Source organism: Diceros bicornis, chromosome 40 (assembly GCF_020826845.1).
Source record: "Diceros bicornis minor isolate mBicDic1 chromosome 40, mDicBic1.mat.cur, whole genome shotgun sequence".
Lineage (NCBI taxonomy): Eukaryota > Metazoa > Chordata > Mammalia > Perissodactyla > Rhinocerotidae > Diceros > Diceros bicornis.
The window spans coordinates 15,346,164-15,359,550 of NC_080779.1; the positions used below are offsets into that span (position 1 = coordinate 15,346,164).

At 36.8% G+C, this 13,387-nt stretch overlaps 1 protein-coding gene across 2 annotated transcripts in view; it reads left to right on the top strand.

Moving 5' to 3' along the window:
• Positions 1-13,387, top strand: part of TMEM131 (transmembrane protein 131) — a 221,740-nt gene that overhangs the window by 52,437 nt on the left and 155,916 nt on the right. For both annotated transcript variants that reach the window (XM_058534507.1, XM_058534508.1), the window contains exon 2: positions 833-894. In XM_058534507.1, coding sequence (XP_058390490.1) covers positions 833-894 — 62 coding nt within the window. The remainder of the gene's footprint in view (positions 1-832; positions 895-13,387) is intronic.

Below are 13,387 nucleotides of genomic sequence, written 5' to 3' on the forward strand. Positions count from 1 at the left end.
TAGTATTGCCTTTTCCAGAATGTCATATATTTGGAATCATATAGTATGTAGCCTTTTACTTTGTATCACTGAATAATATTCCATTGTATGGGTGTATAACAGTTTGTCTCTCTAGTCACCTATTGAAGGACATCATAATTGTGTCCAGTCTTTGGTGATTATGAATAAAGCTGCTATAAAGAATTGCATGCAGATTTTTATGTGGACATAAGTTTTCAAATCACTTGGGTAAATACCTAGGAGCTTAATTGCTGGATTGTCCAGTAATAGAATGTTCGCTTTTTAAATATCTTGTCTTTGCATTATACTCAGTTTCTTGAAGCAGAATAATTTCTTTGTGCTGTTTTCCTACCAGTCCCCCTCCAAATCTCTTTTTACTATTGATCTCATGTTATATTATCACTACAAAAAAGCAGATGATATAAGATTTCAGCTTACAATTTTTGGGGGGAAATATAATCCTCTAGTGATCTTTTCTATGTGTTTATGATATTTTTCAATTAATCTATCAGTGAAAATAATCAGCTGCATCTAGTTGAATTTGACTATTTTGTGCTTTCTGTCAGTATAGCAGGAGTGGATATTTTGCATGTGGTTTACACACCTGTAGGTTGTTAAAACTACTTTCTAATCGGGTTGTGTTGTTTTATTTTAAAGCATTTCATTGTGGCTAAAATCCTGAAGTATTAGTCATGTTTTTCTCCTTAACCATCACCATCAAGCGGTATGTTTTTAAATAGAAAATTATATTAATTAACTTTAAGGTAAAAGATTTTATTTAAATCAAATTTATGTTCCTATTAAGTGATACTATGTTTTGTTTCCTTCACAGCTTTTATTCAGTCGGAGAGCATAATAGAAGTACTGCGTTTTGATGATGGAGGGCTACTACAGGTAATTTTATTTTAGGTGAATCATCTCAGTGTCAAGCCTTGAATAATATCTGATTATTACTTTTCTTTAAAAAAATGTAAATGGTGTCTATGAAATATATTTTCTGAGCTTTATGTGCAGATAAGTCAGTAGAGTTATTGGTAATAATAAAAAAACCTCCTTAGCTATATGAATTATCTTTTAAATTAAATACTTCTGGGGAGTCTTAGAAGGTTAGGTGGAGAGAGTCAGATCGGGGCAGTGAAATCAGTGGTGAGCTCTAGGGATATGGAGCCAGTGAGTGAAACACTGAATTCAGATGCTGGACCTCAAAATATTTATCTGGAAAAGAAATTCTCTAGAGAGTATAGATTTACATGTACTACATCTGTAGATTTAAATCTATATCGTCCTTCCACTTACCATCCTAAGCCACATCTTTAAATATATTATACATAAAATTAGAAAGTGTAATCTGATAAAAAAAACTCTGTCCTTCCTTTCAGACCTAGCTCAGATATCACCATGAAGCCTATTTTAGTTTTCCCGGTTAAAAATCAGTTCTAGAATTTCAGAGCTGAAAGAGAGACAGTAAAAGCCATCTTAATCAACTGTCTGGTTTTTATGGCTGAGGTGTTTTATCCTTTCTTCCAGATTTTGTCATGTTCTGTGCTTGTCTTATAGTACTTGCCACTTTTCTAATGATAACATCTGTTTGTCAGATACCATGCTATTTGGTAGCATGGCTGATAACTTTTTATTTATTTTACATTCAAGGGAAACCAAGTTTTAGGTTAAGAAAGTTGCCCAAGATCCCATGATTTTGTGGTAATGGGACTGGTGTTGGAATTCTGGTCTTCTCACTCCAGGAGTGATTGTTAGTCTCTCTGTTACATAATGCTGACTATGATGTATTTATTTATTTATGACTAAATACAGGACTTGAATAGTTTTGAAAAAATATTTCCTATAGCTTATAATAAAGGCGAGAAAGTAAAAATGAAAGTTACATCAAAGCAATAGAGAAATAATTTTGCTAGGAACCTGGAATAAGATTTCTATTTGCATTTTAGCTTAAATTTAGATTTCAGGCACTAAGCCAAACAAAGAGAACAAAAAAACAAGTGATGGGTTTTAAGGTTCTTTTTCTCTGACAATGAAGCAAATAAGTGTTCTGGACAACAACTTTTTTCCTGCTTCTAAATTTTTGAATAAACTTGTCATTCATATTTTTACATGAAAGATATTGAGAACATAGCAGGCAGAGACTAATGGTACCTGCAGAAAGTCTTTGTATGGCTTTTTATATTTTAAAACTGAATAAAAACTGAAGATAGTATAATCTCTAATTTTGTAAAGGACCGTACTGGAAAATGGTCTTAGTCTCTTTTTTCTAGTTCTTTACTCTGTTGCAGGTGAGAATTTGGAGAACCTCTAGAAATGACTGTTTTAAATATCTCCCTTTAGGTGGTTTGCAGGATCTGCATAGCAGGCAAATCAGGACTGAATTCCCAGAAAAGTCTCCAAGCGTAATTATTCTTTATTGGTTAAAGAAGGATCCATGTTCTTTAGGAACTGGACATCCAGGTTGCAAGTTGATAATCCATTTTGAAAATTCTGGAATTTGATTCGTATTATTGCCAGAGGAGGCTGTCAGTCCATATCTAAATGGCCTTGGCTGTGGAAGAGTTTGTGGACTGGGATGTGATTGCTCACACTCTGGGTCTGCTGAAATGCTTGGACAAGAGCTTGGTTGAGACCTCAGAGTTCTATGGCAAAAGTAATTTTGAAAGGGAAAGACGTTGAGGGCAGGTAGTACCAATGGGTTGCCTCTGCCACAATGAAACCTCACTAAGGCTCCTGCAGAATGTCTAATGTTGAGATGCTGTATATATAGTGTATTATATATCCCCAAGTAGCAAAATATAAGATCCTTTTGAATAGAGACATATAAATTGTTCATTTTAATGTTGAAGGATGTTTCCTCGGAACAACAATTTTAATTTTTATATAATGTCGTTCTTTGTGACAAGAATTTGCCAATAGGTTCACCTATTTCTTAAACAACTCCCAATTTCTTATGGTATGATTAGAATAGAAGTATGTACATGTAGCATTTCTGTGGTGGAATATAGATCAAGTTTCTCCAAATTAAAGCTAAAGCAGGGAGAGAATCAAAGCAACAGCCTTGTTTTACATTATTTAAAATGAGATTTTTGCCTGAGAGCATTCCTTCCCAGGTCCTGGAATTTATGTTATGTTCATGTGGCTTGGCCTTTAATAATTTTTTTTTTTGCTGAGGAAGATTTGCCCTGAGCTAACATCCGTGCCAGTCTTCCTCTACTTTTTAGTATGTGGGCCACGAGCACAGCATGGCCACTAGCAGAGCAGTATAGGTCCACGCCCGGGAACCGAACCCAGGCTGCTAAGGTGGAACACGCTGAACTTAACCACTTGACTACCTGGTCAAATTTTTTATTTTTTATTTTTTGGTGAGGAAAATTAGCCCTGAGGTAACATCTGCTGTCAGTCCTCCTCTTTTTGCTGAGGAAGGTTGGCCCCGAGCTAAGAGCTGTGCCCATCTTCCTCCATTTTATATGTGGGACGCCTGCCACAGAATGGCCTGATAAGCAGTGCTTAAGTCCACGACCAGAATCCGAACCCTCGGGAACCCCAGGCCGCCAAAGCGGAGTGCGTGAACCTAACCACTACACCACCAGGCTGGCCCCCCATAGTAATTTTTTAATCCTAAAAATTAATTGATAATAACTCAGTAAAAATTACCAAAACTCATAAAACAATTACTAGAAAGATTGGATTTGCTTTCCTTGTTTTTCAAGGATAAGGGAAATGAAGCTTATAGAAGTTAAATAATTTTCTCAGTATTCAATTGTTAGAGCAGAAGTCCAACATCCAGTAAGTACCCAGACTGTCTGGTTTCAGAGCTCATTCTGCAGCATGATGCATGTGCCGTTCTTTCCAGTGATTCCATGGGTTACCAGTGGTAGTATTAGGTAATGATTAGAAATTGTAATAATCCTCTTAGCCCACGTTTTCTGTAGTTGGTGCTTTGGCCATTGTCATTCCTGCTTGGCAAGGCTACTAAGATTTGGTATATAGAATATAGAAAGATGCAACAATTCCTAAAATGAACATAGACTCTGAGGATTCTGCAGTTCAGCAAAAGAAATATGCATTGACTCATCACCCTAGGAGGTCCTGATCAAGTATCTCAAACCATCATTCCATTCCTAACTGATAAGAATGGTTGGCTCTTCTAACCTGTTCCTTTGATAGATTATAAGATTGAATAACAAAAGATATTCTTTCATTTATAAGCATTAATATATTTTCTAATCTAACTTTCTTATAAACAAGTGAAGATAAAGCCCAACGAAAAGGCTAGCTCTCTGTTTTTTTCACTATACTGCCAGAATAATAGAATTTTAAGTTGGAAGGCAAGCTCTATAATGAGGTTCAGAGCACATGCAGAGGTCTGTCTTTTAAAGCTTATAACTGGGAATCCATAATTTTGTTTTCTAACCTTGGTCAAGAAACAGTGGTAATAAATATTCTTTTCTGAGTGCTCATTGGGTGCTCATTGGTTGTTCTAATAACATATAGGCATCTGTGATCTCTACTCACTACCTGGCTTTCAGTTGCCCAAGACAGGAAACCTTCACAAGAAGGTGGGGATAGCTGGAACTAGCATTTTTTGAGCACTTACTGGATTCTCAGCTAGTTCATTAATCGGCCCAAATTTCAGTGCTAATAAGGGGTGCAGGAGGAATAAGTAGCAAGTTTGATTCCAAAGCTGTTAAGACTTCACTTTCCGTTGCGCTGCTGCCTGAGGGTTAAGTAACAGGGTTGCCTTTTAGAAAAGAGAGAAATTCCTAATTGGCGTGCTTTAGAAGGTAGTGCAGGTCAAAGAGGTCTTTTTATACACACACAATAGATAACAGATTTCTCTTCTATTGTGCCCTCAATTTTCAACTCCAACACTATTGTTAGTCAGCCAGAGAGTGTTTTATTCATATTGTAAAAATAATTCTTTGCCCAGTCTTCTCAGAGGAAGGTTGGGGAAAAGATTTTGGAGAGTTTGCCTCCTATTCTGTATTAGGGTCGCCTACAAGGGACTCTGGAGGCCTTCCTTGATTGTAGACAATACTCTGCAACCCACCAAAAAACTCAGTTGAATGAATGAGCATAGTTTGGTTGCCTGGTAGTACTCTTGTTCTTAGATGAGCTTACACTTAAAAGATACTAATTTTTAAAGACAGCCGTAGTAAAACTTAGCAGGAGTTAAAGAGGCTATTGGGGATAACTTTAACCCCTAGACAACTTTTCTTAGTTTATATAACTAAAAGGAGTTGGAGTTGGAGCCATTGGAACCTCTGCCTTATAGAAGATGAATCAGACTCATTCTAGAGGTAGGCTAGTATAAATGAATTCTAACCATTTAATTAGGGACCCTATTTTGAGTCTTCTTCCAAAGGGTGTAAAACAGGTCTAAGAATGTGATTAATTTATTTTTTTCTTTGAAGTGTCTCTTGTGAGATATAATTCATACATAGATGCATAAAATGTGGAGGTTTTTTTTGCAAAACAAATGCCTAAATATAAGCACCATCAAAGTTAAAAACTAAAAAGATGCCAACACTCACATAATTTCCCCCTGAAGCTCTCTGCCCGTCACTATCTCCAAGAGTTAAGCATTGTCCTCAAGTTTATGATAATTTCCTTTCCTTATAGTTTTACCATCTGAGCATGTCTCTCTAAACACTATAGTTTAGTTTCATCTGTATTTTGAAGTTCATACAGTTCGTATTCTTTTTTTCCGGCTTCTTTTCTCAGCATTATGTTTCTAAAATTCTCTGTGTTGTTGAGTGTGACTGTAGTCATTCATTTTCATTGTTGAATAGTATTGAACATACCCCAATTTATATATCATTTCTGCTGTTGATGGACATTTTGCTTGTTTCCAATTTTTGACTACCGTGAATAATGCTGTCTTTTGGTGACCATAAGAAATGGTGACCATTTCTGGTTGAGTAGAGTGCAGCAGCTGGGTTGTAGAGTATGTGAATCTTCAATTTTAATAGATAATGCCTTATGGATTTCCAAAGTTGTTGTTCCAATTTACGATCCCATCCTCGGGAATTCCTTTGCAATACTTAACGTGTTTTTTTAAGCATTCTGAAGGGTGGGTAATAGTATCTTACTGTGGTTTTAATTTGCGTTTCCCTGATTCCTAATAAAGTGGAGCAACTTTTCATGTTTATTTGACCATTTGGATATCCTCTTTTGTGAAGTCTCTGTTAAATCTTTTGCCTTATTTAAGTGTTGTGTTGTATGTCTTTTTTTCCTCTTGTTTTATAGGAGTTCTTTATAAACTCTGGATACAATTCTGGTTATACGTATTAGAAATATCTTTTTCTACTTGGTGGATTACCCTTTCCACACATAATGGTGACTTCTGATGAACATAAGTTCGTAACTTTAGTGTAGTTTTAATTTTAATGTAGTTCAGTCTATCAATATTTTCCATTATAGTTTATACTTTTTGTGTCCTGTTAAATCTTTTCCTGTCCAAGGTCATGAAGATATTCTCCTATGTTATCTTCTAAAATCTAGAAATTTATTGTTTTGCTTTTCACAATTGTAGCTACAATTTTAACTGGAATTGATTTTTGTTATTGAAAGTTTTTTTTTTTTTTTTTTTTTTTAATTTTTTCCCCCAAAGCCCCAGTAGATAGTTGTATGTCATAGCTGCACATCCTTCTAGTTGATGTATGTGGGACGCGGCCTCAGCATGGCCGGAGAAGCGGTGCGTCGGTGCCCGCCCGGGATCCGAACCCGGGTCGCCAGCAGTGGAGCGCGCGCACTTAACCGCTAAGCCACGGGGGCTGGCCCATGATTTTTGTTATTGGTGTGAGGTTAAGGTTTTATTTTTCCCATATAGAAATACACTTGACCCGGCACCCTTTATTGACTGTGCTCCAGTATTTTTCTTTCCCCAGTATTCTTCAGTGACAAGTTATTCATAAATCAAGTATCCATATATGTGTGAGTCTGTCTGGGCTCTGTTGCCTTTTCTGGTCTATAAAAGTGGTAATTCATGTGGCTCAAGATAAAATGTAGAAATGCAGTTGTTTTTTATATATCGACTTTTATCCAGCAAGCTTGCTAAATTGCTTATTGGTTCTAATGACTTATCTCTATATGTTTTGGCTTACCTCCATAAACTGTCATAATCTGAGATTAATAACATTTTATTTCTTTCCAATCATTTTAGTTTTTAATTCTTTTGTTTGCCTTTACTACAACCAGCATGATGTTGAATATAAGTGATATTTAGTGGGCATCTTTGACTCATTCTTCATCTCAGAGATAAACCTTTCAGTATTTTACTGTTAAGTATGTTGTTTACTGTAGTTTTTCTCTACATCCCCCACCCCCCATAGATATCCTTTATCATATGTGTCAGTTGGGGTTTTCAGCAAGATCCTGAGACAAAGTTAAGAGTGCCAAAGATTTATTAGAGGGTTACTGCCTGTGAAAAATAAGGGGATGAAAACAAGATTGGTCAGGAAGAGCCTCAAATAGAGATGCAGAGTCTTGGCCAACCCAGTGGGGAGCTGTGGACCATAGATTGCCTGCTGGAAGCATCCCACATTGGGCAGAGGTCACCAGGCCCTAGTCCACCTGCTGTGCTCATTCATTGACTGGGAGTTGCTCAGAAAGAACTTGGCCTTACCCCAAACACTTCAGTTGATTCCAAAGGTCCTACACTCAGAGGCTGATAGCCAACAGCATTTTTCATAGCTGAATGGCAAGTTCTTATAGGGAGATCTGAGTGGTACACAGTAAAACTACTGAAAATCAAGGCAAAGAGATAAATTCTAAAAGCAACCCGAGAAACAAGTGTGAAGACCTTTGTGTGTGTGTGTGTGTGTGTGTGTGTGTGTGTGAGGAAGATCAGCCCTGAGCTCACATTCGATGCCAATCCTCCTCTTTTTGCTGAGAAAGAGTGGCCCTGGGCTAACATCTGTGCCCATCTTCCTCTACTTTATATGGGACGCCGCCACAGCATGGCTTGCCAAGCGGTGCATCGGTGCACGCCTGGCATCCCAACCGGCGAACCCCGGGCCGCTGCAGCGGAGCATGCGCACTTAACCGCTGCACCACCAGGCCGGCCCCAAGAAGACTTTTAAAGAAGCTAGAATTAGCCTGAGAGCTGACTTATAAACTGAAACAATGGAGGCAAAAATAATAAAATTTACTTAAAATAAAGTTACCAAACTAGCAATCTACATCCAATGAAAATATCCTTCAAATATAGAGGAGAAATAAAGACATTTTCAAACAGACAATAATGTAGAGAATTTGTCACCAAAGGAAATAATAGAAGATATTCTTCAGGCTGAAGGTAAATGATCTCAGATAGAAGCTCAAAATGCAAAGGAATAAAGAGCAATAAAAATATAAATATATGGATAACTAGATGAATATATACTTTGTGAGACAATAGTAGTAGTATCTTGATGAATACTGTGTGGCAGAACACTGGGAATACTAAGGCTAGGTCATAGGAAGCTTGGCTGCTTCTATGTGGGTCTCTTGGACATCTAGGAATTGGGATATTTCTTTTGGGAACCCAGTTGCCATGATATGAGAAACCTAAGCCACATGGAGAAACCACATGTAGTCCTGTGGTCAGCGGTCCCAGCTGAGCACCTAGCTACCAGCCATTTATAGCTATAAATGCTTACATTAAAAAACAAAGAAATGGGGCCAGCCTGGTGGTGCAAGCAGTTAAGTGTGCGTGCCCTGCTGCGGCAGCCCGGGGTTCGCCGGTTCGGATCCCGGGCGCGCACCGACGCACCGCTTGGCAAGCCATGCTGTGGCGGCGTCCCATGTAAAGTGGAGGAAGATGGGCATGGATGTTAGCCCAGGGCCAGTCTTCCTCAGCAAAAAGAGGAGGATTGGCAGATGTTAGCTCAGGGCAGATCTTCCTCACACACACACACACAAAAAAAAACAAAGAAGGCTCTCAGATCAATAACCTAACTTTACAACTTAAGGAACTAGAAAAATAAGAACAAGCTAAACCCAAAGCTAGCAGAAAGAAGGACATAATAAAGATTAGAACAAAGATAAATGAAATAGAGAGTAGGAAAAATAGAGAAAAGCAATGAAACCAAAAGTTGGTTCTTTGAAAAGATCAAAATTGACAGCCCTTACCTACATGGACTAAGAAGGAACGAAGGCTCAGGTTATTCAATTCAGAAATGAAAGTGGCAGCATCACTACTCATTCTACAGAAATAAAAAGGATTAAAAGAGAGTACTATGAACAATTGTACACCAACAAATTGCATAATCTCAATTAAATGGACAAATTTCAAGATACACAAAACCTACTGAGATTAAATCAGAAACAGAAAATCTGAACAGACCTACAACTAGTAAGGAGATTGAATCAGTAATAAAAAAATCTCCCAACAAAGAATACTCTGGACCTGATGAGTTCACTGGTAAATTCTGCCAAACATTTGAAGAACTGCCAGTCTTTCTCAAACTTTTCCAAAAAATTGAAGAGGAGGGAGAACTTCCTCACATTCTGTGACATCAGCATTACCCTGATACCAAAGGCAAAGATACTACAAGAAAGAAAAACTACAGACCAATATCCCTTATGAACATTGATGCAAAAATCCTTAATAAAATACTAGCAAACAGAATTCAGCAACATATTAAAAGGATTATACACCATGACCAAGTGGGATTTATTCCTGTAATGTAAGGACAGTTCAGTGTACATACATGGATCAGTGTGATACACCATATTAACAGAATGAAGGACGAAATACCACATGATTCTCTTAGTTGTTACAGAAAAAGCATTTGACAGAATTCAGCACTCTTTGAAGGTGAAAACACTCAACAACCAGGAACAGAAGGAAACTACCTTAATGTAATAAAAGCCATATTTGAAAAACCCCCAGCAAACATCATACTCTATGGTGAAAGACTGAAAGCTTTTCCTTTAAGACCAGGAACAAGTCAAGGATGCCCACTTTTACCACTTCTATTCAACATAATACTGGAAATTCTAACTAGAGAAGTTGGACAAGAAAAAGAAATAAAAAGGCCTACAAATTGGAACAAAAGAAGTGAAGTTATCTCTGTTCACAGATGATGTGATCTTATATATAGAAAACCCTAAAGATTCTGCAGAAAACTGTTAGAACTATAAATGGATTCATCAAAGTAGTAGGATACAAAATCAACACACAAAAATAAATTGCATTTCTATATACTAACAATGAACAATCCACAAAAGGACTCGGGAAAACAATTGTATTTACAATAGCACCAAAAAGAATAAAATACTTAGAAATTAACTCAGGAGGTGAAAGACTTGTACAATGAAATCTATAAAACACTGCCGAAAGAAACTAAAAACATAAATAAATGGAAACACGGCCCATATTCATGGATTAGAAGACTTAATATTATTAAGATGTCAGTAATACCCAAAGCAATTCACAGATTCAATGCATTCTCTATCAAAATCCCAGTGATGTTTCTTTGCAGACATAGAAAAACTTGTCCTAAAATTCACATAGATTCTCAAAGTACCTTTAATAGCCAAAATATTCTTGAAAAAGAAGACCAAAGCTGAAGACTTCACATGTCCTGATTTCAAAACTCACGACAAAGCCATAGTAATCAAAACGATGTGCTACTGGCGTAAAGACAGACGTAGACCAATGGAATAGTATATAGAGCCCAGAAATAAACTCTCACATATATGGTCAAATAATTTTTGACAACGATGCAAAGACCATTTAATGGGCATGTATAGTGTTTTCAACAAATGATGCTGGGAAGAAACTGGATATCCATATGCAATAGAGTGAAATTGAACCATTACCTAACACCGTATGCAAAAATGAACTCAAAATGGATCAAAGTCCTAAAGGTAAAACCTAAAACCGTAAAATTCTTAAAAGAAAACAGGGCAAAAGCTTCCTGATATTGGATTTGGCAGTGATTTCTTGGATATGACATCAAAGACAGAGGAAACAAAAGAAAAAAGAGACAAATTGGACTTCATGGAAATTTAAAAATTTTGTGCATCAAAAGAAAATATTAGCAGAGTAAAAAGGCAACCCACAGAGTGGGAGAAAATATTTGCAAATCATATATCTGATAAGGGACTCATATGCAAAATAGAGAACTCCTAAAACTCAACAACAACAAAAAACGAACAACCTGATTAAAAAAATAAACAAAGGACTTGAATAGACATCTCCCCAAAGAAGATATACAAATGGCCAGTAGGCACATGAAAAGATGCTCGGCATCACTAATTATTAGGGAAATGCAAATCACAGCTACAGTGAGGTACCACCTCACTCCCATCAGCATAGCTACTACCAAAACAACAGAAAATAGCAAGTGTTGGTAAGCTTGTAAGAAACTGGAACCCTTGTGCACTGCTAGTGGGAATGTAAAATGGTGCAGCTGCTGTGGAAAACGGTATGGCAGTTCCTCAAAAAATTAAACATAGAATGATCATATGATCCAGCAGTTCCTCTTCTGGGTATATGAGACCCAGATTTTTTGAGACCAGAAATCGTGGTCTCAAATAGGTATTGGGACGTCCAAGTTCATAGCAACATTATTCACAGCCAGCGAAGCATGGAAGCAACCCGAGTGTCTATCAACAGATACATGGACAAACAAAATGTGGTTTATAAATAAGTACAATAGAACATTATTCAGCCTTAAAAAGGTAGGAGATTCTGGCATATGCTACAACATAGATGAACCTAGAGGACGTACACCAAGTGAAATGTCAGTCACAAAAAGACAAATACCGTATGGTTCCGCTTTTATGAAGCATTAGAGTAGTCACGTTCATAGAGACGGAAGGTAGGGTGGAGGTTGCCAGGGGCTGGATGGAGGAGGGCATAGGGAGTTGTTGTATTGGGTGTAGAGTTTCACCTTTCTAAGATAGAAAGGAGGTCTAGAGATTTATGGTGGTAATGGTTGCACAACATTGTGAATGTACATGATACTACAGAACTGTACATTTAAAAATAGTTAAGATGGTAAGTTTTACCTTATGTGTATTTTCCATAGTAATGAAAGGGAAAAACACAAAAAACTGATGATAGGCTAGAACTGACTTACAGACTGTTGATTACCACCGTCTGTTCTAAATTATCTTGGGAATGGGCTTACTGTTCTCAAGGTAAAGGGCGAGCGAGCTGTGATTTTGGTGTACTATATACAGAATTGTAAAAGCACTTACCTTAAAAAAAAATCTATTACAAAAGAAATACATGCTTGTAGAAAATATGGAAAATTTGGAAAAATAATAAATAACTATAAGTAATGTTTGGTATTGCCAAGTGCCAGGCATTCTTTAAATTCTTAAATACATGAGATAGGTATTAATTTTGTGATCATTTTACAGAGGAGCATATTAAAGTACAGAGAGTTTAAGTAACTTCAGTAAGTGACTAGTAAATGGTAAAGCTAGAATTCAAAACCAAGCTGTTTGACTCTAAAGGCTAAGTTCTTAACCATTATGCTCTGGAGTCGGGGGTTGGAGGCTATATTACAATACCCAAGTGTAAAACAAGTTAACACTTTGATTTATTTCCTTTCAGTGATTTTCTCTCTGCAAACATAGCTTTGTTTTCTCATTCTACGTAGTCACTTTTACAATATAACAATTAATTTTATTCGTAAAGCAGCCATTCCTCATCATGTCAAGTTGATTACCTGTGGCTGGAATTGGGGAAATGTCTGGGACGCTGGAAGGCCCTCATCAGAGGTGAACATCTGTGCAGCTCTTGCGGTTGACAGAATGCCTCCTCATGTATTTCCCAAGGTTACTTGGCTAGTGAGGGCAGAGCTGTTATTTGAACATAGGTTCTTTGTTTTTGTTTTTGTTTTTTACTTCATTGTGAGTCTTCTCAGAACTATCTGCTCTCCGTCTCATCCGCATTTTGACTCTCTACTCCCTTCACACTGCCATTTCCTGCCCTCTGTTTTAAAAATAAGTGGTACAAGGAAGATTAAATAGCTGGCTTAAAAATAGCCTTAAAAACTAGGAACAAAAAATACTGAAAGATATTAAAATGGTACTAACATGTACTGACAACTCTCATATCTTATATAAAAGTTAACTCAAAATTGATCATGGACTTAAATATAAAACTATAAAACTTGTAGAAAAAGACATGAGCGAAAAGGATATAGGGCTAGGCAGAGTTCTTGACACCAAAACTTTATACCAAAAGTACAATCCGTAAGAAAAAATTGGTGAATTAAAAACTTGATCTGCAAAAGACCATGTAAAGAAGATAAGAAGTCAAAATATAGACTAGGAGAAAATATTTGCAAACCATATATCTGACAAAGGACCTAGTTGTTTAGAACATATAAGGAACTCTCAAAATTCAGTAATTAAAAAAATAATCCAATTAGTAATT